Below are 24,078 nucleotides of genomic sequence, written 5' to 3'. Positions count from 1 at the left end.
TGTTTCTCTGAAGACTTTAAAAATTCAGCAGCAATACCATCAGGCCCAGGGGATTTATTATTCCCAAGCTGGTTGATTTGACTTGATATTTCTTGTGCTAGAATAGGAATGTTAATTGTTAGATCATTATTGTCAGGGATATGGTACATACTGCTATCAAGTGCAAGATCCTGCCTAAAAAGAAGAGACATAAAATGGTTAGTCCATTGCTCAGTATTAATTGATTGAGTGACTGCATTAAATGGTTTACTATCCTTGAGCAGTTTCCAGAACAACTTTGGGTTGTCTCTTGCAGCTATCAGTTTTTCTCTCTGTGCTTCAAGAAATGAGTTTTTCTTTCTACTAAAAGCATTTTTAAACATTGATCTTAAGTGTCTAAAAAGTGAAAAATATTACCCGTGATCTCTGTGAGCTCTCAGGGCTTTGTATTTGTCATGTTTAATTAATTCAAGTTCATCATCCCACCAGGGAGGCTGCTGATTTCTCCTGAAGTTAGAATTTAAACCATATACTTTTTTGGTGTGTTCTGCAGCTTCTTGATAATAACTGACTATACAAGATACTGCTGTATTACAATTATTATTAGCTAGTTGTAAGATATAATCATAATGCTCTACTAATATACCCTCAAGCTTGTGCAAGAAGGTTTCTTTAGCACCTTCATTCCACACATATTTCTCCCAACTGCCTCCACCTTCCTTTTCCAGATTACAGTTTGAGTTACTCCTTGTATTACCTGGGGCTGGGGGTTGACTATATTTACCAGATGAGGTAACCTGAATATTGAGTGAGCAATATAAGGGGAAGTGATTGGAGTGATCCTGTGTACCAACCCCAAAGTTAGAGAAATATGGAAAGAGAGAAGAGGAGGCAATCATGTAATCCACAGCACTTGATCCATTATGAGTGAAACATGTGAATTCACCATTTGTATCATTAAACAATCTCCCATTCAATGTGTGAATACCAAAGGTCCTACACAATTCAACAAGTCTTTTGCCAAAATTAGTATTTGTCACTGAGTCTCAGTGTTTCTTGGCATATCAAATGTATCAGAGGGATAATCATCAACATCTCTCTGAATAAAGTCAATATTGTCATCAGGGATATAGTCAAGGAAGTCCTTTGTCCTTGCATTAAGATCACCAGCAAGAAATATATGCTTGTGTGGGTGTTCCCCAACAATAATGTTCAAGTAGTTTTCAAGATGAGTAAATCCATCACTATCTATATTCTCATTAACTGGTGAATTTTCGGGTGAGATATAAGTAAATATCAAAACACAGTCAGAGTCCCATGATAAACTTGATGTTTTGAATAAAAGTACAACAGTATTTTCAAAATTATCATAAAGCCTACATAACAATGCAGTTTACCGGGCGCAGCCCGAGCTCTACCATTCGCTCAATTACCGCGCTATAGTGCCACCGCTGTCTCGTTATACCGTTACCGTGCCTCACGCTCTGGTGACTCTCGCTTCACGATCCAACACCCGTTTTCGGTCTTAAGGAAACTTACACATCTTTACAATCAAACACCCGTTCTAGGTCTTAGGGAAACTTACACATCTTTACGATCAAACACCCGTTCTAGGTCTTAGGGAAACTTACACATCTTAACAATAAAACACCCGTTCTAGGTCTTAGGGAAACTTACACATCTTTACGATCAAACACCCGTTTTTCGGTCTTAGGGAAACTTACACGTCTTTACGATCCAACACCCGTTTTCGGTCTTAGGGAAACTCACACGTCTTTACGATACAAAACCCCTTTTCGGTCATTAGGGTCAGATGGCTTTGGGCAAGGGTTAGCCATAAATTCTTACCTTTTCAAGCGTTAATCCAGTTAATCCCATTGGTCGGTCATGTTGACATAAACAATTGCGGGTGTGGTTTCAAGAAAAGATGAATGGGAGAGCGGGCAGTGACGTCACACGCATGCTCAATTCATTGTTTACTGAATTACCCATGCATGTCAATGGGGATTCTAATGACCTGTTAAACGAGCACTGATTACATGTGATAGCGCCTGTGGTCCAGTGGTAGAGCGTCGGCTAATTAACGCATTAATTAGCAGAGCCCCCACAGCGCTAATTGGATCTGAAAAAGTGCGCCCGGTAAAGTGCACTACTCCCCGGACACAGTTTAGCGCACAAAAACCGGACAAGAAGTCCGAGAATTCATCGGACCGTCTCACAAATGACTCACAAAACGCGATCAAGTCAAAATGTTCACAAAGACTTTTTACCTGAGATGTCGAGTTTTCATATTTTAGCAGTCCTTCTATATTCCACGAGAGAATATCAAATGTTGGGCCGTGGCCGTCACATCACTTACCAAAATTGTCAACATTGGGAGTTAACTCCCCTGAAGGAGGTGTGTCTCGGTTTGTGTTGCTTCCGGGTCCAAACAAATCACTCCATGAACGATCGCGAAAAGAGGGCCTTGCATCACGATGCGTACCCCCACCTGTAGACACCTTCTTCACACACTTGTCTTGTCGGTCGTACATATATACCTGCCCTTCCAAAATAAGCTTGTTAACACGTATCTTAGGTCGTTTCCCGCTGTCTCTGGCTTCTTGAAAGTAGGTAGACAGTGCCCGTCTATCCTCTCGTATTTTCTATGGGAAATCCTCTGTTACACGTGATCGGTGATTTCTATCTTGTTGTTCCCGTCCTCTCTTGAAAATATCACTCTTGTCTTTTGTCAGTAGGAATTTAGCTATGATAGGAGAATCACTTTTGCCAGGGTTGAGGCGGTGCACATCATGAGCACGAATAATAACAATATCATTTGCCTTCTCCATGTGTAACTCGTCGCGCAGAAGCTCTCTCACGTTTGACTCGGACTGATCCCATGTTTCGCCCCTCTCTCCAGATATTCCATGGAATATTAAGTTGTTTCGCCGCTCACGACACTCTTGATCCTCGAGTTTTTCTTCCAAACTAGACAGAGAAAGTCTCAGTTGAGTATTTTCATGTTGAAGCGAGGCTAGCTGCTCGTGGAAATCAGACGCCATTTTTGTGACCTTGTCATCGAGTCTCTCAAACTTATTGTTTATGTCCGTGGTGTTAGATTTAATGTCCTTTAAAATCGCCATAAAGTCGCTGTTTTCATTTTCCGTTGCCGATATCTGTATCGATCCTGTTTCAGACACGGACAAAGTTGACTGATTTCGGGTATTGTGTGCGGGGCCGGACTTAGGTGGGCCTGGGTTCGTCTCGACACAACCATCTGCTACAAGTAGCAAACTCAGACAGATCAAAACCCGTAGGCACATCGAGAAACACTTATTGCTAATTTTGATACCTTTCATGATTCTTCTCGCTTTGTTTGGTTGTACAAACAGTCCTATTTTAGCTCTATATTGGGAAACAGAGATCCCCATGGTGGGAGCTAAGAAAAACACTTCCACCCTGTTCAAACTCACGCATGCGCTTCTGTACTAGGTGTACTTCTGCCAAGGCTCGCTAAATACAATGTTTATTCCTAATGCAGGATATTAACCATCCCCAAACACACTCGCGCGATACTTACTCTCTCTCTCTCTCTCTCTCTCTCTCTCTCTCTCTCTCTCTCTCTCTCTCTCTCTATTACTTACGGTGAACAACTTTTCTTTAACTTATCGGATGGCTGGCAGTCATCGTTTCCGTAAAGATAAATCGACCGTAACAACGATGAAAACTGATAGATTTATCGCAGCTCGCATCGGAAACGCATTCGAGGGCACAGCGATGCTCCGATGCCATTTTGACAGCTTGCGGGGATAGCCTCGTTTTGGAGTTTGACATCAGGGTCACGCATAAATATTAAGAGACGGCTTTTGCGCGAGGAAAGGCACCCACTGAACGATAAATGACTGATCGTAGGTTAAATGGACAAGAATATAGAACGATACTACCAAAATTCTACAAAAACAAACAACAATTATTTTTAGGTACAGTGCTGAGTATGGCCACTGTTTACATCTCCGGAAGCTGAACTGATCTGACAGAGTGAGCGAGCGTAGTTTTACACCGTTGCAATATTCAAGCAATGTCATGATCTCACTCCATCATTAAAAGAGTTTTGCTCTGACTGTCCCTGTTTACGGTCTGGTCATCTGTGATAATACCCTACAGACAAGCTTGGAATGACACCACACAGAGGGGGTGACGAGACACACTGACAACTACGGATATAATTTGTGTTAAAGTGAAGTTAGGTGTAAGCGTTAATAATATTTCCAAAACCTCTGTACTAAACATCCGGCCTTTCAGCAACGTTCTCCTTAAACTCTGCATGCATCAATGATGCTGCAAAGACTGACACGGTGGGAGGTGAGGGGAAATGGGGTATAACGTCGTGTTCAAGATCATAACGATTGCATGCACAGGGGATCCGGGGAACTGAACCACCGACATTCCGCTCTATCCACTAGACCACGAAGGCCGTCAGGGGATCGAACCACCGACCTTTAACTCTCCGGCAGACGCTCTATCCACTAGACCACGAAGGCCGTCAGGGGATCGAACCACCGACCTTTAACTCTCCGGCAGACGCTCTATCCACTAGACCACGAAGGCCGTCAGGGGATCGAACCACCGACCTTTAACTCCCCGGGCAGACGCTCTATCCACTAGACCACGATGGCCGTCAGGGGATCGAACCACCGACCTTTAACTCCCCGGGCAGACGCTCTATCCACTAGACCACGAAGGCCGTCAGGGGATCGAACCACCGACCTTTAACTCCCCGGGCAGACGCTCTATCCACTAGACCACGAAGGCCGTCAGGGGATCGAACCACCGACCTTTAACTCTCCGGCAGACGCTCTATCCACTAGACCACGAAGGCCGTCAGGGGATCGAACCACCGACCTTTAACTCACCGGGCAGACGCTCTATCCACTAGACCACGGAGGCCATCAGGGGATCGAACCACCGACCTTTAACTCCCCGGGCAGACGCTCTATCCACTAGACCACGGAGGCTGTCAGAGGATCGAACCACCGACCTTCGACTTTCCAGGAGGACGCTCTATCCACTAGACCACGGAGGCTGTCAGAGGATCGAACCACTGACAAGGCAGACGCTCTATCCAACAGAGCAAATAGACACCCATAGACATGTCACTATACGTACTGTCTGGACAAAAGCTCAACCATGCATACACACTGCAGGCTTAAGCACCAGTAAGTGTAGTGTTAAATCATCTAACAGCTATAAATAGACGCCGTTCACTTTAAGAAACATAACAGGAGACATAACTCGTATGTACCCAGTGACATATGTGCGAATCGATGAAAAGGTGTGTGTGAACTCCAAGAGAGTTTTTCGAATTATTTGACATCTCATGTTTACTACAATAACAGAGGGACCTCCTGTTAAAAGTGTGAAAGTTCCTGGGTTTGAGTGTTTGTTCTTAAACTATGAACTGAATTCGGAGTGGTGATAATCTAATCCGTTGATGCGGGGCGTGTAGTTGGTTTTTAGCTGAAGCCTGAACAGCGGGACGATCATGGCTCACCGCTGGATGACGCTTTTCCTGATGGTGGCCCACCTTCAGAATATTTCTCCAGGGGATACTCAAACAACCTGCGGAGGTGACGAAGTCAGTGTTAGAGTTGGACAGAGCACGCGAACTATTGATCTGCGGATGAGAGGAGCCACTCCAACAACAGTGAGTGTGTACGATGTGTTGAGGGGTGCACACCTCGCTATAACGCCTTACTGTGCACAAGGAAGGTATTTAGGATGGCCTTGAATGTGCTTGATATCAGGTGCAACGGTACCTTATAAGCAGGAAACTATATTGGGGAAGTGTCGTTTGTATGTGTTTGACACAACCAACATCTCGTTACTTAAAAGAAAAAGAAACATTATCGTGACAAACGACATTAAGCTAATACACTCTTCAAAAAAGGAAACGCCCAGGTAAATATTTAGGAAATTTATTGCACCTAATAAAGTCGATATATTTAATTTAGTATCATAGATACAAATATGAAATTTTGGAGCTCGATAGTCACATGTTGTCGTTGTACAAAGGCATTGAAAACTGTTCATTGTTATGTCACATAAGGCTACAAGGTTGCGCTGAACTCAGTATCAGGTATGATCGCCCCGGGCAGCAATCACAGCTCTGCATCTCCTCGACACTGACTGGATAAGAGTATGATTATTCTGTCCTGCGGAATTCTGAGCCTTTCTGCTTGTAACGCGTTGCCCATTTGTTGGAGTGTCTGCGGCGTGTTCTGACGTTGACGTACACGTCGATCGAGTTCATCCCAGAGGTGTTCGATTGGCTTGAGATCTGGAGATCTCGACGGCCCGGGCAAGACGTTGATGTTGGCATTATGAATGTAGTCTACCGTGACACGAGCTGTGCACGGTGGGGCGTTGTCCTGTTGACACGGCTCCCTCTGGCGGCCAATGATTTGAAGATGATGAGGTTGAAGAATTTGATTCATGTCGCGATTTGCTGTCAAATTTCCCTGAACCACAAGTCCGATCTCGTGGTGTAGGATATGGCCCACCACACCATGACACAACCACCACCTATTTTACTTTACTATTTTCTTCCATAACATTTTTGAACATGTGTGAAAACAATGCCTTTTAAGACATTGCAAATCGACAATGGCTGTGTTTTGACGCACCGTTTCTCGAATGTCAGGCCACCAACATTTTCTAATAAGATACATCCAATTTATATACCGGATTTTTTTTGGTAGTCAGGTTCCGTAAATAACATACTACCTGTGCGTTTCTAGTTTTGAAGAGTATATAGTTTTTCTTTTATGAAGATAGCATTATAACAGGGGTATTGTGTGACATGGCAAGCTGCGCCACGCCCTGATGAATCCTTTCAGTCAAAGGGGTTGTATGTGTTGTATACGGGCGACTAGTCTACATAATGCAATTGACGTCGTTAGTGGTAGCTTCACAAAGCGTTCCCACCACTAAGACGGTTGTAAAGCAATGGTTGGACAAAGCTGTTCAGTGGTGTATTGCCATGCATTCACTATGACTTGCCACAGCTGTTCAGTTTGCAACAAATAGACCTGGATATTGAAATTCAATAATAATCTTATGGGTATATTAAGTATAGAATTACATCTTGTGTATAAAACGTTTGAGTTGAGGACAAAGGCAGATGGGATTGGAATGTTTATTTCAGTGCAGTCAACAGCATGGTCCTGGGTCTTTCAGCCAAGGAAACAGTGTCAGAACAAACATAATATATATGCTACACATTTTGGTTGCACTGGGTTGATCAAAATAAAAACATTACTTGAAAGTATCACAATCAGTAACGAAATTAAATATGAAATGAAACAGGGGTCAGTTCTAGTTCTTGATACTCCAAAATTCTCAAGAGCCAGATGGTTATTCAGTAGGGGTTGTGATCCCTGAACGTTGCGTTTCTTCACATTAACTGGAGGTAATGTACTTGTGCTGGTGACTGTCAGCCATCTCTCGTCACTCACCACTCACTCAACACTTACATGTGTTACAGGTCGATGCTTACATGTGTCACAGGCCGATGCTTACATGTGTTTCAAGCTGATGCTTACATGTGTTACAGGCCGATGCTTACATATGTTACAAGCTGATGCTTACATGTGTTACAGGCCGATGCTTACATATGTTACAAGCTGATGCTTACATGTGTTACAGGCTGATCCTTACATGTGTTACAGGCCGAAGCTTACATGTGTTACAGGTCGATGCTTACATGTGTCACAGGCCGATGCTTACATGTGTTTCAAGCTGATGCTTACATGTGTTACAGGCCGATGCTTACATGTGTTACAAGCTGATGCTTACATGTGTTACAGGCTGATCCTTACATGTGTTACAAGCCGATGCTTACATGTGTTACAGGTCGATGCTTACATGTGTTACAGGTCGATGCTTACATGTGTTACAGACCGATGTTTACATGTGTTACAGGCCGATGCTTACATGTGTTACAGGTCGATGCTTACATGTGTTACAGACCGATGCTTACATGTGTTAAAGGCAGATGCTTACATGTGTTACAGGTCGATGGTGACATGTGTTACAGACGATACTTACTTGTGTTACAGGCCGATGCTTACATGTGTTACAGGCTGATCCTTACATGTGTTACAGACCGATATTTACATGTGTTATTGGCCGATGCTTACATGTGTTACAGGTCGTTGCTTACATGTGTTACAGACCGATATTTACATGTGTTACAGACCGATGCTTACATGTGTTAAAGGCCGATGCTTACATGTGTTACAGATCGATGATGACAAGTGTTACAGGTCGATGATGACATGTGTTACAGACCGATATTTACATGTTTTACAGACCGATATTTAAATGTGTTACAGACCGATGCTTACATGTGTAAAAGGCCGATGCTTACATGTGTTACAGGTCGATGATTACATGTGTTACAGACGATGCTTACATGTGTTACATGCCGATGCTTACATGTGTTACCAGGTGATGCTTACATGTGTTACAGACCGATATTTACATGTGTTACAAGCTGATGCTTACATGTGTTACAGACCGATGCTTACATGTGTTACAGACCGATGCTTACATGTGTTACAGACCGATGCTTACATGTGTTACAGACCGATGCTAACATATGTTACAGACCGATCTTTACATGTGTTACAAGCTGATGCTTACATGTGTTATAGGTCAATGGTTACATGTGTTACAGGTCGATGCTTACATGTGTTACAGACCGATATTTACAATGGGTTACAGGTCGATGCTTACATGTGTTACAGACATATGCTTACATGTGTTACAGGCCGATGCTTACATGTGTTACAGGTCGATACTTACATGTGTTACAGACCGATATTTACAATGGGTTACAGGTCGATGCTTACATGTGTTACAGGTCGATGCTTACATGTGTTACAGACAGATGCTTACATGTGTTACAGGCCGATGCTTACATGTGTTACAGGTCGATGCTTACATGTGTTACAGACCGATGCTTACATGTGTCACAGGCCGATGCTTTCATGTGTTATAAGCTAATGCTTACAGTGTTACAGGCCGATGCTTACATGTGTTACAAGCCGATGTTTACATGTGTTACAAGCCGATGCTTACATGTGTTACAAGCTGATGCTTACATGTGTTACAAGCCGATGCTTACATGTATTACAGGCCGATGCTTACATGTGTTACAGGCCGATGCTTTCATGTGTTACAAGCTGATGCTTACATGTGTTACAAGTTGATGCTTACATGTGTTACAGACCGATGCTTACATGTGTTACAGGCCGATGCTTTCATGTGTTACAAGCTGATGCTTACATGTGTTACAAGCTGATGCTTACATGTGTTACAGACCGATTCTTTCATATGTTACAAGCTGATGCTTACATGTGTTACAAGCTGATGCTTACATGTATTACAGACCGATGCTTACATATGTTACAGGCCGATGCTTACATGTGTTAAAGGCCGATGCTTACATGTGTTACAGACCGATTCTTTCATATGTTACAAGCTGATGCTTACATGTGTTACAGACCGATTCTTTCATATGTTACAAGCTGATGCTTACATGTGTTACAGACCGATTCTTTCATATGTTACAAGCTGATGCTTACATGTATTACAGACCGATGCTTACATGTGTTACAGGCCGATGCTTACATGTGTTACAGGCCGATGCTTACATGTGTTACAAGCTGATGCTTACATGTGTTACAAGCTGATGCTTACATGTGTTACAGGCCGATGCTTACATGTGTTACAAGCTGATGCTTACATGTGTAACAAGCTGATGCTTACATGTGTTACAGGCCGATGCTTACATGTGTTACAAGCTGATGCTTACATGTGTTACAAGCCGATGCTTACATTTGTTACAGGTCGATACTTACATGTGTTACAAGCTGATGCTTACATGTGTTACAGGCCGATGCTTACATTTGTTACAGGTCGATACTTACATGTGTTACAGACCGATATTTACAATGGGTTACAGGTCGATGCTTACATGTGTTACAGGCAAATGCTTACATGTGTTACAGGTCGATACTTACATGTGTTACAGACCGATATTTACAATGGGTTACAGGTCGATGCTTACATGTGTTACAGGTCGATGCTTACATGTGTTACAGACAGATGCTTACATGTGTTACAGGCCGATGCTTACATGTGTTACAGACCGATGCTTACATGTGTTACAGACCGATGCTTACATGTGTCACAGGCCGATGCTTTCATGTGTTATAAGCTAATGCTTACATGTGTTACAGGCCGATGCTTACATGTGTTACAAGCCGATGTTTACATGTGTTACAAGCCGATGCTTACATGTGTTACAAGCTGATGCTTACATGTGTTACAGGCCGATGCTTACATGTGTTACAGGTCGATACTTACATGAATTACAGACCGATATTTACAATGGGTTACAGGTCGATGCTTACATGTGTTACAGACCGATGCTTACGTGTGTTACAGGCCGATGCTTACATGGGTTACAGGCCGATGCTTTCATATGTTACAAGCCGATGCTTACATGTGTTACAAGCTGATGCTTACATGTATTACAGACCGATGCTTACGTGTGTTAAAGGCCGATGCTTACATGTGTTACAGGCAGATGCTTACATGTGTTCCAGTTTCAATGTAGCTAACTGTCCTGAGGACACCTACATAGGTGAGTAGACCACAAGGCAATAATCCCAACACATCGGTTGTAGAACCAAGGACAATCTTCTCTATACATCGGTTATAGAAGTTGAACGCAAGATAATCGCTTTGTAAGTCGTATTCATATCCTACAACACCGTTCCTTCGAAGATACTATAGCGATATCTACTAGCTTATTAATAATCGCAATTCGCCTCAGTGTTCAACAACACTGTCCTTTCAACACTGCCCGTCCAGCAACTGTATCAAAAACACTTTTCAACAACAGACTCCAACACCACAGTCTAACAACACTGTCCAACACCACAGTCTAACAACACAGTCCAACACCACAGTCTAACAACACAGTCCAACACCACAGTCTAACAACACAGTCCAACACCACAGTCTAACAACAGTGTCCAACAACACAGTTCAACAACACAGTATAACAACGCCGTCCAACAACACAGTTCCACAACACAGTTCAACAACACAGTTTAACAACACTGTCCAACAACACAGTTCAACAACACAGTTCAACAACACAGTATAACAACGCTGTCCAACAACACAGTTTAACAACACAGTTCAACAACACAATCTAACAACACTGTCCAACAACACAGTTCAACAACACAGTATAACAACGCTGTCCAATAACACAGTCCCATAACTACAGTTCCACATCACAGTTCAACCACACAGTCTAACAACACTGTCAAACAAAACAGTTCCATAACACAGTTCCACAACGCTGTCCAACAACACAGTTCCACAACACAGTTCAACAACACAGTCTAACAACACTGTCCAACAACACAGTTCAACAACACAGTTCAACAACACAGTCTAACAACACTGTCCAACAACACAGTCTTACAACACTGTTCCGGTGTGGATACTACAGCTGTGTCTACCAGCTTATTACTAACATCTATTCACCTCAATTTCAGTCAAATTTGAGGCGTTGACAAGTGGCAGTGTTGCTCACCACATCTCTCTCAAAGCGTGTAATGGAAAACCCCTTGGACAGACCGATGTATGGTACGTGTTGTAGGCTGGTAGACAGACCGATGTATGGTACGTGTTGTAGGTTGGTAGACAGACCGATGTATGGTACGTGTTGTAGGCTGGTAGACAGACCGATGTATGGTACGTGTTGTAGGCTGGTAGACAGACCGATGTATGGTACGTGTTGTGGGCTGGTAGACAGACCGATGTATGGTACGTGTTGTAGGCTGGTAGACAGACCGATGTATGGTACGTGTTGTAGGCTGGTAGACAGACCGATGTATGGTACGTGTTGTAGGCTGGTAGACAGACCGATGTATGGTACGTGTTGTAGGCTGGTAGACAGACCGATGTATGGTACGTGTTGTAGGTTGGTAGACAGACCGATGTATGGTACGTGTTGTAGGCTGGTAGACAGACCGATGTATGGTACGTGTTGTAGGTTGGTAGACAGACCGATGTATGGTACGTGTTGTAGGCTGGTAGACAGACCGATGTATGGTACGTGTTGTAGGCTGGTAGACAGACCGATGTATGGTACGTGTTGTAGGCTGGTAGACAGACCGATGTATGGTACGTGTTGTAGGCTGGTAGACAGACCGATGTATGGTACGTGTTGTAGGTTGGTAGACAGACCGATGTATGGTACGTGTTGTAGGCTGGTAGACAGACCGATGTTTGGTACGTGTTGTAGGTTGGTAGACAGACCGATGTATGGTACGTGTTGTAGGCTGGTAGACAGACCGATGTATGGTACGTGTTGTAGGCTGGTAGACAGACCGATGTATGGTACGTGTTGTAGGCTGGTAGACAGACCGATGTATGGTACGTGTTGTAGGCTGGTAGACAGACCGATGTATGGTACGTGTTGTAGGCTGGTAGACAGACCGATGTATGGTACGTGTTGTAGGCTGGTAGACAGACCGATGTATGGTACGTGTTGTAGGTTGGTAGACAGACCGATGTATGGTACGTGTTGTAGGCTGGTAGACAGACCGATGTATGGTACGTGTTGTAGGCTGGTAGACAGACCGATGTATGGTACGTGTTGTAGGCTGGTAGACAGACCGATGTATGGTACGTGTTGTAGGCTGGTAGACAGACCGATGTATGGTACGTGTTGTGGGCTGGTAGACAGACCGATGTATGGTACGTGTTGTAGGCTGGTAGACAGACCGATGTATGGTACGTGTTGTAGGCTGGTAGACAGACCGATGTATGGTACGTGTTGTAGGCTGGTAGACAGACCGATGTATGGTACGTGTTGTAGGCTGGTAGACAGACCGATGTATGGTACGTGTTGTGGGCTGGTAGACAGACCGATGTATGGTACGTGTTGTAGGCTGGTAGATCAAATTAACGTTTGAGCAAGAGTCGCATGACTCTCTTTGAAATCTTCGCAGACGAGTATGTTCGAGTGTATTAAACGAGCTGGTTGATTTGGTTAGTTTGGTTTGTTTGATGTTTAACGCCGCACTCAGCAATATTCGAACTATATGACGACGGTCTGTAAATAATCGAGTCTGGACAAGACAATCCAGTGATTGACTTCATGATCCTCGATCCACGCAAATGGGATAAGATGACATGCATCAACCAAGTCAAGGAGCCTGACCACCCGATCCCATAGGTCGCCACTTACGGCTAGCATGGGTTGCTGAAGACCTTTTCTACCCCGGATCTTCACGGATGGGAACTGCTTGAATAATAATGGACACATAACATAATATTTGTAGAAGGATCACGAGGGGTAGATGGGGTTCCCCAAGTGATACCACAACAACGAATTATCTCACCGACATGTTTTAAGCTGTTGTTGTAAAAGAATTAAAACAAATTCAAAATTGATAGAAAACAGCTGTTCGATTGAGCGGAGGTTAGCCCACCTGTTATGCATAGTTTTTGATATTGTTAATGGCAACAGTGCTACTTATTCTGATGGTCGTCGTGCGCTGTAGACATTTCGTTGTCGTTATGTGTTTGTTCATCTTGTTGCTGGATTCTCAAATCATCACAGGAACTGCAGGGGAGACAAATGCAGGTCCGGGCAACGTAAATACCTGTATGCCTGGGCCAAACACGCCACATCGACAAGTTTACCGAAAGGTGACATTTCTTCTCTGAAACTTTGGATTTAAAGTGAATACTAAGTCAAATGAATACAAATTCTTGTTTAAGAACATATTATTGAAATTAACGTTTGTCAACGTTACAAGAATGAAAGAGCGGAGAGACTGTTTTAAGCCTAGGTCTGTAAATTGCCTACCTACATTAATATGTGTTATACGGATCTATTATAAGTTAGAATTATTCGAATGTAAAATTCTTCTGTTCCAGGTGTTGGATTCAGAATTGGTAAAGGATCGACGATCACAACGCTTATACTGCAGATTCACTACAAACATGGGTTTACCGGTAAGACTTCCTCCCCGTAGAACTGTCCGTGGAGTCGCCAAACCTGGCACTGGTCAGTTCCTGTCAAATATGTCCAAAGTAGAGAAAAATCCAGGTCAGCAATAGTTTATTGTACAGTCCAGTACAAATGTATTTTTCTCCATTGTAACGCATGTAATGTTCGCCACATCTGAGATTGGAAGCACCAGCAGAGACATGTAGTATATAATTAAGTTATATTTCCTTATACCCATTGTGTATGTAAATTAAACGTATGTGAAAAGCTGATATAAAAATTAAAATAGACCATCTGAGTTACTTTGGAAAGGACAAATTTCACTATTAATAAAGAAACGGCATGGACGCAGATATTCTGCTCAGAATACACCATGAGTCCCACAGTGTTGGAAACACGAATTACCCCTGTACACGATATATATTACTTATCATGTCTCAAAGAACCTATATTACAGATTCTACAAAAAAGGATTATTCGGGAATACGGCTGACCGTTTCAACTAAAAGGTAAGCAAATTAAAAAACCGTACTGACATTTGATAAGAATTTGTAACGAGGGTTAGATCGAAAGCATACTGCCATAGCAGTCGGAAAAAAGGCTTCAACATTCTTTATGTTTTGTTTTGGTATCATCACCAATTGATTGAGTTTCATGATGTATTTTGATATAGTTGGGGTCGTAAAACTGCAGAGATGTCTAATGAAGAGTTCGGGAGGCCTAGTAGTTAAAACGTTCGCTCGTCACGCCGAAGACCCGGGTCCGATTCCCGACATGGGTACAATGTGTGAAGCCCATTTCTGGTGTCCCCAGCCGTGATATTGCTGGAATATTGCTAATAGTGGCGTAAAACCATACTCACTCACTCACTCCAATGAGGTTGGAAATACTTGCATTTCTACCTTTACATCCTGCAATTTGGTTTCCGCTGTTTGAGTCTAGGTATTGATAATGTGCTGAATGAGACTTTACTCAGCATAGATGTATTGTTTAAATGTGGTTTATTTTCTATGTAAATAATTGTTCTTCAGGGAATTATATTCTGCCGGAATGGAAGTGATGTACCTCAATGGATTTCGAATACCACCGCAAACACCAAGTACGTTGTGAGAACTTCTGACCCGCCACATACGCTGTCTGCTGGGCAAAGGCAACTTTGATATACACATTAAGGAAACTACCAGAAACATCATTTAGTCAGATAAGGTGTTTTATTTAACTGTGATGTCCGTTCTTTTCATACCGATTCTCTCTCCTCGTTCTTCATAACTTCAATTCTATAATATACCCTGCGCCGCTAAAAAATGTGTGTTTATTTCCAGAGGTCCTCGTGAACATCAGCTGTTCCTACACGGGGGACACGCCCATCTACCCATTTGCCTTCAGAACCCATGCCCACAACCTGGGTCAGTATTACAGCTGATTTGCAGAGTCGTGTAGAAGTCTCTATGTCATAGCGTCATCTTCAATCACATCAGAACCGCCTCCGTGGTCTAGTAGTCGAGCGTCTGCCAAAAGAGCGGAAGGTCCGGGGTTCGATGCCCGGCCGCGTCATACCAAAAGGCGTTAAAATATGGTATTTGTTGTAACCCTGTCTGGCGCTCGGCATAAAGGGGATAAAACAAGGACTGATCGGCTCGGAGTCTTTATGCTGCGTTTGAGTATGGTATTCATGGTATCTCAGTGGGCTAGAACTATAAATCGGCATCAGTCCGGACTAGAACAAGCAGCCACACACACACACACACACACACACACACACACACACACACACTCACACACACACACACACACACACACACACACACACACACACACACACACACACACACACACACACGCTATATATGTGCAATAATCTTGGACGCGGCGTTTAACCCAGTTTCACCTCACCTTTCACCTCCATCACATCATCAAATTCAGCACCCTGTGGTGATTTCGAGGACGAATTGACCCCTGACAACCTATGCATGTCGTCAGAGGTGATTTGGTCGGGGGATCAGACAGGTGGCTGGGTGGATTGCGTGTTGTTATTAATCACTGAATTGTCTGGTCCAGACTGGATTATTACAAGTTTCCGTCATGTAGCTGGAATATTGCTGAGTGCGGCGTTAAGCTACAAACAAAGCCAAGTAGGGCGTGTAATATTACGTTACCTACCTACAATTGTGGATTTCTTTTGGTGTATTTTATTTTCGGCTACAGAAAGAATCCAGGTCCTCCCATGACACTGCAGAATCCCCCATTCTGATTGAACTACTTCAAGTAGCCTCAGCTACTGACAAACGCTTTCAGCTGCCATTGGACGGCGGGTTCTGGTCAAGGGTCCTCAGCGGTGGTTCTGGTTACTGTTGATCAGTTATAACATGTTTGGCATCCATACCTCCAGTGCCTCAAATGTTGATACATAACACTTTGCCCACTACCTTTTCCAAGTAACAGAATCGAAACTTGGCCTCGGGGAAGTAGCATGCATACTATGTAGATACTTTTTAAGCAGAGACTCCTTGGATTCGAACTAAGTTGTATTGTGTCAGCTGCATTCTGCCGAAGCTTCACTCTGTTGTTACGTCACTGACATTTAATGTTGGGGTCGCTGCAATGTTTTCCTCTGACCGAAGTTTCATTTCACCCCTGAAAAAGTATTCCCATCTGTCATGATGTCATGGAAACGTGTATTTGTGTGTTACATGAACGGTCCAAAAACACAATATGCCGTGTTTTCCTATGTGTGACGTCATCATGGTAGCGTGTGTTTCTGTGTTACAGGAAGGGCAATAACAAGTTATTTGTACAACGGATCCTGGTATGAAATCGGCAAGGGAAATCCAATGTGGCCTCAGGTATGGAGGAACGAATACATGTTATGATCGTATGCCACGAGAACCTACACCTCACCTATACTTAATCTGCATATGATAAGTGGGTTTCAGCGTTAGGGCTGTCACGTGTAAAATTTGTTTGACTGAATGTAATATGTTCAACACTGCGTTTGATTGAGTGTAATAGGTTCAACACTGCGTTTTACGGAATGTAATATTTCAACACTGCGTTTGACTGAATGTAATATTTCAACACTGTGTTTGACTGAATGTAATATTTCAACACTGCGTTTGACTGAATGTAATATTTCAACACTGCGTTTGACGGAATGTAATATTTCAACACTGCGTTTGACTGAATGTAATATTTCAACACTGTGTTTGACTGAATGTAATATTTCAACACTGCGTTTGACTGAATGTAATATTTCAACACTGTGTTTGACTGAATGTGTGATATGTTCAACACTGCGTTTAACTGAATGTGTGATATGTTCAACACTGCGTTTGACTGAAAGTGATTTGTGCATCTATGTCGCATATGTGTTGAGTGAGCGAAACATAACCTGTTCATCATTAATATATTGTGTTGTCACTTTTCATCATTGTTTTTACATCTATTTTTAGGTTTTCTACCCCGTGCAAAGAAACATCGTCATAAAGCCTGGGGATAAGTTGGTAAATGTTTTATTTCACCATTTCCTTCTTGTCAGCACGTGATGATGCTTCCATCACTCGTGACCTATATACTTGTAGGACAGTGGTGATACCCCCATGACACATTCATTATCTGTCGGCAGGTGGCAAGATGTCTCTTCGACTCAACGGATAGAAACCGGTCCACATATGCAGGGTAAGTTCTGTGAAACGTATACTCACCGCCAAAAGAAACGCGAACCATATAAACATATAGAGAGGTATGTACTATAAGAGATGTTTCCAATGTGTACCACTTAATGACAAAACTAACAACCAGTCAAGTGTTACCACAGAGTGTCTTTATTCTTATCACGATGTGCTGCACATGATTTCAAAACTTTACACACTAATATTGCTCGAGAAAAATGGTGCATCCCGAGTCCAAGATCTATGACGTCACATGTCATGTGTTCATGAGAATCGGTTCAAAGAACATACCAATGTGTTCGTTTGTGATCGATCCAATCTTATATCTCTTGAATATGAGTCCGTCTTCATATACACTCTTCAAAATAAGAAACGCACAGGGAGATTTTTAGTAAATTTATTGTACCTAATAAAGTCGATATATTTAATTTAATATCATAGAAACAAATATGAAATTTTGGATCTCGATAGTCACATGTTGTCGTTGTACAAAGGCATTGAAAACTGTTCATTGTCATGTCACATAAGGCCACAAGGTTGCGCTGAACTCAGTATCTTGTGAGACCGCCCCGGGCAGCAATCATGGCTCTGCATCTCCTCGGCACTGACTAGATAGGTATACGAATTCTGTCCTGTGGAATTCTGCGCCATTCTGCTTGTAACACGTTGGTCAGTTGTAGGAGTGTGGCGAGTTCTGACGTTGAAGTACACGTCGATAGAGTTTGTCCAGGAGGAGTTCGATTGGGTTGAGATCTGGAGATCTCGACGGCCAGGGCAAGCCGTTGTTGTTGGTATTATGAGGGTACTGTGACACGAGCTGTGTGCGGTGGAGCGTTGTCCTGTTGAAACAGCTCCCTCTGGTGGTCAATGATTGGAAGATGGTGAGGTTGAAGAATTTGAATCATGTCGCGATTTACTGTCAAATTTTCCTGAACCACAACCAAGTCAGATCTCGAGGTGTAGGATATGGCCCCCGACACCATGACACTACCGCCACCGAAATTGTCGAACTCACGTACACAATGTGGGGCAAAATGCTCCAACACCATGACACTACCGCCACCGAAATTGTCGAACTCACGTACACAATGTGGGGGAAAATGCTCATTTCGACGACGATAAACACGTTGTCTTCCATCTCGTCGGTGAAGAAGAAATCGTGATTCATCGCTAAACCACACTCGTCTCCAGTTTCTCAAATTCCAAGGCTGTAAGCTATGGCACCAATGCAAGCGTTACTGCAGTTACCCAGGGATGCGTCCTGCAGTCTCCGTAGCTGTGGCATTGCGATGACGTAGTTGCAACAGTCGAATGTAGCGATCCTGTGCAGGGGTGGTAGCTCTTGGTTGGTCGGTTCTCGGACGGTCTGCAGTGGAATTGAACTGTGTGTATCGGTCCCAAAGGCGGCAAATGGTGCTGTGGTGGACGTTGAAGTGGCGTGCAACAGAAGACTGTGATTCCCCTCTTTGGATACGTCCTATGGCGAACTTGAAAAATGTTGACAATTGAATGACAAATTGTTGGCTTGCCTTTTAATAGACAATACCACGAGTTACGAAGGCGATAACTTGCACGTGCATTTTGCTTTATTATTTGCCCCCATGACATTTTTGAACAAGTGTGAAAACAATGCAGTTTAATACATTGCAAATCGACAGTGGCTGCGCTTTGACGCACTGTTTGACGAATATCAAGCCACCAACATTTTCCAATAACATATATCCAATTTGTATACCGGATTTTTTGTGTAGCCAGGTTCAATGAACTACATACAACCTGCGCGTTTCTTTTTTTGAAGAGTGTATTAACCAACATGTATGGTATTCGCGTTTCTTTTGGCGGTGAATATATATCAAGACGTCGGACAAAATGATAGTGGTCAATGACTATTGTCAATGATCTACTCGTTCTGGGGTCATGAAGTCAGTAAAATCGTCACATGTGCTGACATGAGTGAGTGCATGACGTCTTATGCCACTTTTAGCAATATTCCAACGAAATCTTGACGGGGGCTTGTGTTTTCATGGTGAGCTCAAACTGCTTTATCACTGACCAGATTATGTTGTCTCAGCGTCTTATGATGACCATTGAGTGACTTCATATCCTCAAAATGCCACGCGACTTCATGCTCCTTCAGGTCCGATTATGACTCTTCAAAATGGCAACCGATCAGACTTTGGCAAAGGATGAAACCACGTGACAGTGAAGGTTCGGGAGAAACAGACTCTGAAGAATATATCAAAACAAGAATTCCTTGCCACTCCTCACTCCCGCTGGTCATAGGTAATAGGTGTAGGAATGACGCTTAGAACCACCTGTTGCACATGTCGACAAGTGCCACGCAACGAGGGGTTTGATATATGACACGCTGTTTGTTTTGTTGCAGATACGCAGACAGTGACGAGATGTGCAACTTCATCATCATGTTTAAAGCGGAAGCCAACACTAAAAGTCTTTTCCCTTTTTGCGGGGGAAACACGTATCCCGACCTTGTGAGAAAACTACCCCCTGACTCGGCCGTCCCCTTGCCCCGGAACCCCCTCCTGGAGGAGGAAGCACAGGGTCACGACCACCATCACATCCACGTGCCTCCCCCCGACAATGGTAAAAACAACTCTCCGTGTAAATCCGCAAAACTTAAAAACTTCCTGTCGAGTCTTCAATCATCAATCGATAAACAATAATTAGAGTTGTAATAGTTCAAATTGGGATATGGTATTACAGTAAATGAATTGTCCGAGTCACGTATTACGCACACGTTGATCGCTTCACTGAGAGGAAATTATGTGGCTGTCAGACCTGCAACATCGTCACTTTAAGATCATACATGTCACGCATCACTAAACCCGGGGACCTGAATAACCTGGTACGGGAAGCAGAGACCTGTGACCTGATACATGTACGTCAGGTCATAGGAGTACAATAGTACGGGAGTAAATCTTGTTTGTTTGTTCTTTTACGTTGCACTCTGACGGCGGTCTGTAAATAATCGAGTCTGGACAGACAATCCAGTGATTGACATCATGAGCATCGTAAAGGGCGACTACGCTTGTCGAAAGATCAGGATCGGGTGGTCAGGCTCGTTGACTTGGTTGATGCACGTCATCGATCCCAATTGCGTAAATCGATGCATGCTCATGTTGTCAATCACTGGATTGTCTGGTTCAGACTCGATTATATAGCTGGGATATTGCTGAGTGCGGCGTTAAACAACAACAAAAAACAAACACTACCTCTTCACAACACTGCTGGATGGAGCAAGGCAAGGCCGCGCGATGAGTCTTCCAATACGGGTTGTGGATTGTTTACGTAGCGAGAGTTTTGAATTGACACAGAAAGAGATTTGGATACGATTTATTTGTTTTAAATGTAATAAAATTCACTCGTACTTCATGTCAGCATGTGGAAGGATGCTACAATACTATGATGAACTAGTCAGTGGCACTATTCTGTAACCTTGAGCTAGTTACATGTACGCTACCTGATGCATCTACCTTCAGAAAGTACCGCAGGAAACCGTTCTGCAGTCGACGCTGAACTCTCGCACGTGGCTGAGAACAGATCAAGGGAGACAACTGAGGACGGAATGGACACTATCTTGACGGATGTCTTTATCATATCTGGGATGATGCTGGTTCTTGGGTTCGCTGTCGTTCTCGCTATATATCAGTCAGGTGACGAATATGAAAACATGTACTTCATACTAGACCAATCGGTAACTTTGTTCTGATAAATAAGCCTTTATTGTGTGTTATTTCATTTAATCTGAGGCGGAAAAAAACTCAAACATGCTGATACCCAGTGGTAGCTTTGTTTCCGTAACGAATAACCTTGGGATAATCGTAATGAGATATTGACAAGAGAATACGTAATGCCAACACGTGACTGGAATATTTCATTATTTTAACTTTTTTTTTCACAGGAAAAATTTCGAAGTTCTGTACCAAGACACGACTGCATCTTCCCAGTTTTCTTGGCAACACATACAGAGGATTTGATCGCTTGGACACAGAGGAGAAAGATTAACGAATAGTAAAAGTTTTTTGTTTGTTGGTTCATGCCGCACAATGTGTTCATAAGTCCCGCTGAGTATGAAGTATGTCATATATGTGACAATACCAGTAAACTGTGGGTAATTCTTACGTTTGTACAAGTACAGGTGACATAAAGATGTAGTCCTTAATTGTTGCTTTGGAAATGTAAACATAGGAGCTTCTGACATACTAAAGGTCATTTCAGCGGTAAGCTTCCAAGCTCCACAATGACACACACTTAGTTCAGTTCACCGCCTGAATGACGTGAATGAATTAAATGCTTTATTGCATTTATTGCATAGTTTTATTGTTCATGACCACAAGGAAGATATGCAAAATACAAATGTCAAAACATTGATTGTTTATCCTCTTTGTGTTCCGTATTACGTCATCAATAGTCAGGGGAGGTAAGCTGGTGTATATAGCAGTGGCGCGTCACGCTGAAGTCCAAGGCTTGATTCCCCACATAGGGACACTGGGTGATGGATGCTGTTGGAGTACCCCGCCGCCATATTGCGCAAACATGCACTCACTCACTCACTCACTCACTCACTGATAGTGCACGTGCACCTGAGTCTGTCCGGACACATTCAATCTGCAGCTGTAGTTGTAGTGCAGTTTTTTGGAAAATTTGAGATAATTTGAAACAATTTGAGATCATATTCCTTACTTACTTACTTATATTGGAGATTTAACGTACGCTTTCCGACAGCAAGCGTATGTCGCACACGGTCCTTATACGGTATATATATTATTTGTATTACCAAATAACAAAGCACACATGGACATGTAATATCGTTATTTAATCTCTTCAGCGATAAACCGATATATAAATAATCCCTATTCCGGTATATCTATTATTTATATATCGGTATATCGCTGAAGAGATTAAATAACGGTATTACATGTCCATGTGTGCTTTGTTATTTGGTAATACAAACGAATTCATATAACAAATGTTATTCATGTATACATGTTAAAATAAAAATCATTCTATTTTCTACCTTCCGTTGTTTTGTATTTGTATATTGCAAAACAGGTCCAATGGGGACGAAGGGAACAGGCAGGGGTACAGCTGCCCACTGGACCATCAACTTTGTTACTCAGACTGCAGTGATGTTGGCGTGTACTTATTTTGTGAGGACACCCTCAAACCAAGTACCACTAATTAGCAAGTGACACGGAGTCACAGAGTTGATGACATGTTGCTTCATCTTGGTAGTGTCATTTCAAGACTACAACACTTCTTCCTCAGAAATCTCCAATTCATGTCCTAAGAAACATTCACATTCCTTGACAACTCAAAAGTATTGTCACTGTCAGAGTGGGACATATTAGCAATTTGTGAGCAGTTTGAGCTCACGATACCGCAAAAAGAAACGAAGAAAATACAATCCATTTGGTCATTTTATACACAGATCAGCGAATAGTTTAAGTCGCACAACAAGAGTAAAGAAAGTACGGAAGTGAGAATAGTAAACGAAATTAGAGGAATAACATGTTTCGCTCATCGTTTTCTCACCGAATAGTGAACACAATTTGTGATACAAAATGGGCTTTGTCACATTCCCATTTTTGAAAGAAAAAGGAGTATTATTCATCATGTAATCCCAGTCATACAAAGAAAAGAGCAGTATATAAACGATCATTGCTTATTTGTGGATAGATGATTGTCTAAGGGTTAAAATTGAAAATAGGAAAAAGAAAGAAGAAGAAGATTTTATTTATGTGTCACCTATTGAATGAATAATTTCAAATTTCAACTGGGTAGTGTTCCTATTAAAATATCAGATTGTGTAACATATTGGGAAGTCATTCTAAACTCTAAACTGACATGTACAAATATAATAGTGCGATGTTGCTAAAACGCAAGGCGCACAGTAAACCCACTCAAATCTGTAGGAGTAAACAGCTATGATGTCCACCCTATTGTGTGTGTTAAACTATGGCACCGAATGGTTCTCTCTACCAGCGTCTATGTGTGTGAGCTGCTAAGGGGCATACGTGGCCAGGATACGATTCAGATAGAGAAGGTTCAACGGCACTTTGCCAGAGTCATCCAAGGTCTAGACCAAAAATCATCAACTGATTCAACCATAGCAAATCTTGGAATGTGGACGCTGACAGGATACATAGACAAATGCAGACTACTACACTTCGGAAGACTGTGTACAAACTCATGCTTCTCTCCTATGAAACATTATATGTGCATACTAAGCCTGAGTCAATGCTGATAATATGTAAACTAGGACTAGCATATGTGACCAAATCATATTAACTGCTTGTAAATATAACCTTAAAAATGCCA

At 42.6% G+C, this 24,078-nt stretch overlaps 1 protein-coding gene across 3 annotated transcripts; it reads left to right on the top strand.

Moving 5' to 3' along the window:
• Positions 1-5,223: 5,223 nt before the first annotated feature.
• LOC124147038 (peptidyl-glycine alpha-amidating monooxygenase A-like) lies at positions 5,224-22,773 on the top strand. Of its 3 annotated transcripts, none has more exons than XM_046517639.2 (14): positions 5,224-5,665; positions 10,474-10,672; positions 11,601-11,691; positions 13,676-13,764; positions 13,996-14,073; positions 14,526-14,577; positions 15,100-15,167; positions 15,391-15,474; positions 16,838-16,911; positions 17,518-17,568; positions 17,691-17,743; positions 20,123-20,340; positions 21,237-21,410; positions 21,659-22,773. In XM_046517639.2, exons 1-14 carry the CDS (start codon positions 5,504-5,506, stop codon positions 21,760-21,762), a joined length of 1,497 nt encoding a protein of 498 aa, XP_046373595.2. In that variant the 5' UTR covers positions 5,224-5,503; the 3' UTR covers positions 21,763-22,773. The 3 variants fall into 3 exon arrangements, with proteins under 3 accessions (XP_046373595.2, XP_046373596.2, XP_048251194.1); XM_046517640.2 differs by having other exon boundaries at positions 5,225-5,665; positions 10,612-10,672; XM_048395237.1 differs by lacking the exon at positions 5,224-5,665 and having other exon boundaries at positions 9,710-10,672.
• The last annotated feature ends 1,305 nt before the right edge of the window (positions 22,774-24,078 follow it).

Source organism: Haliotis rufescens, unplaced genomic scaffold (assembly GCF_023055435.1).
Source record: "Haliotis rufescens isolate VD_foot unplaced genomic scaffold, xgHalRufe1.0.p SCAF_1, whole genome shotgun sequence".
NCBI lineage: Eukaryota > Metazoa > Mollusca > Gastropoda > Lepetellida > Haliotidae > Haliotis > Haliotis rufescens.
Note: the sequence above shows the minus strand (reverse complement) of the source record. Positions and strands in the feature narration are given on the sequence as shown.

What these genes read in the sequence shown, in the direction of transcription:
- LOC124147038 (XM_048395237.1), top strand. Translation starts at nt 10,255, where the DNA reads ATGTGTTACAGGCCGATGCTTACATGTGTTACAAGCCGATGTTTACAT. An exon ending in CGTGCCTCCCCCCGACAATG is followed by an intron (nt 20,341 to 21,236) that starts GTAAAAACAACT and finishes ATCTACCTTCAG; the next exon opens with AAAGTACCGCAGGAAACCGT. An exon ending in TCTCGCTATATATCAGTCAG is followed by an intron (nt 21,411 to 21,658) that starts GTGACGAATATG and finishes TTTTTTTCACAG; the next exon opens with GAAAAATTTCGAAGTTCTGT.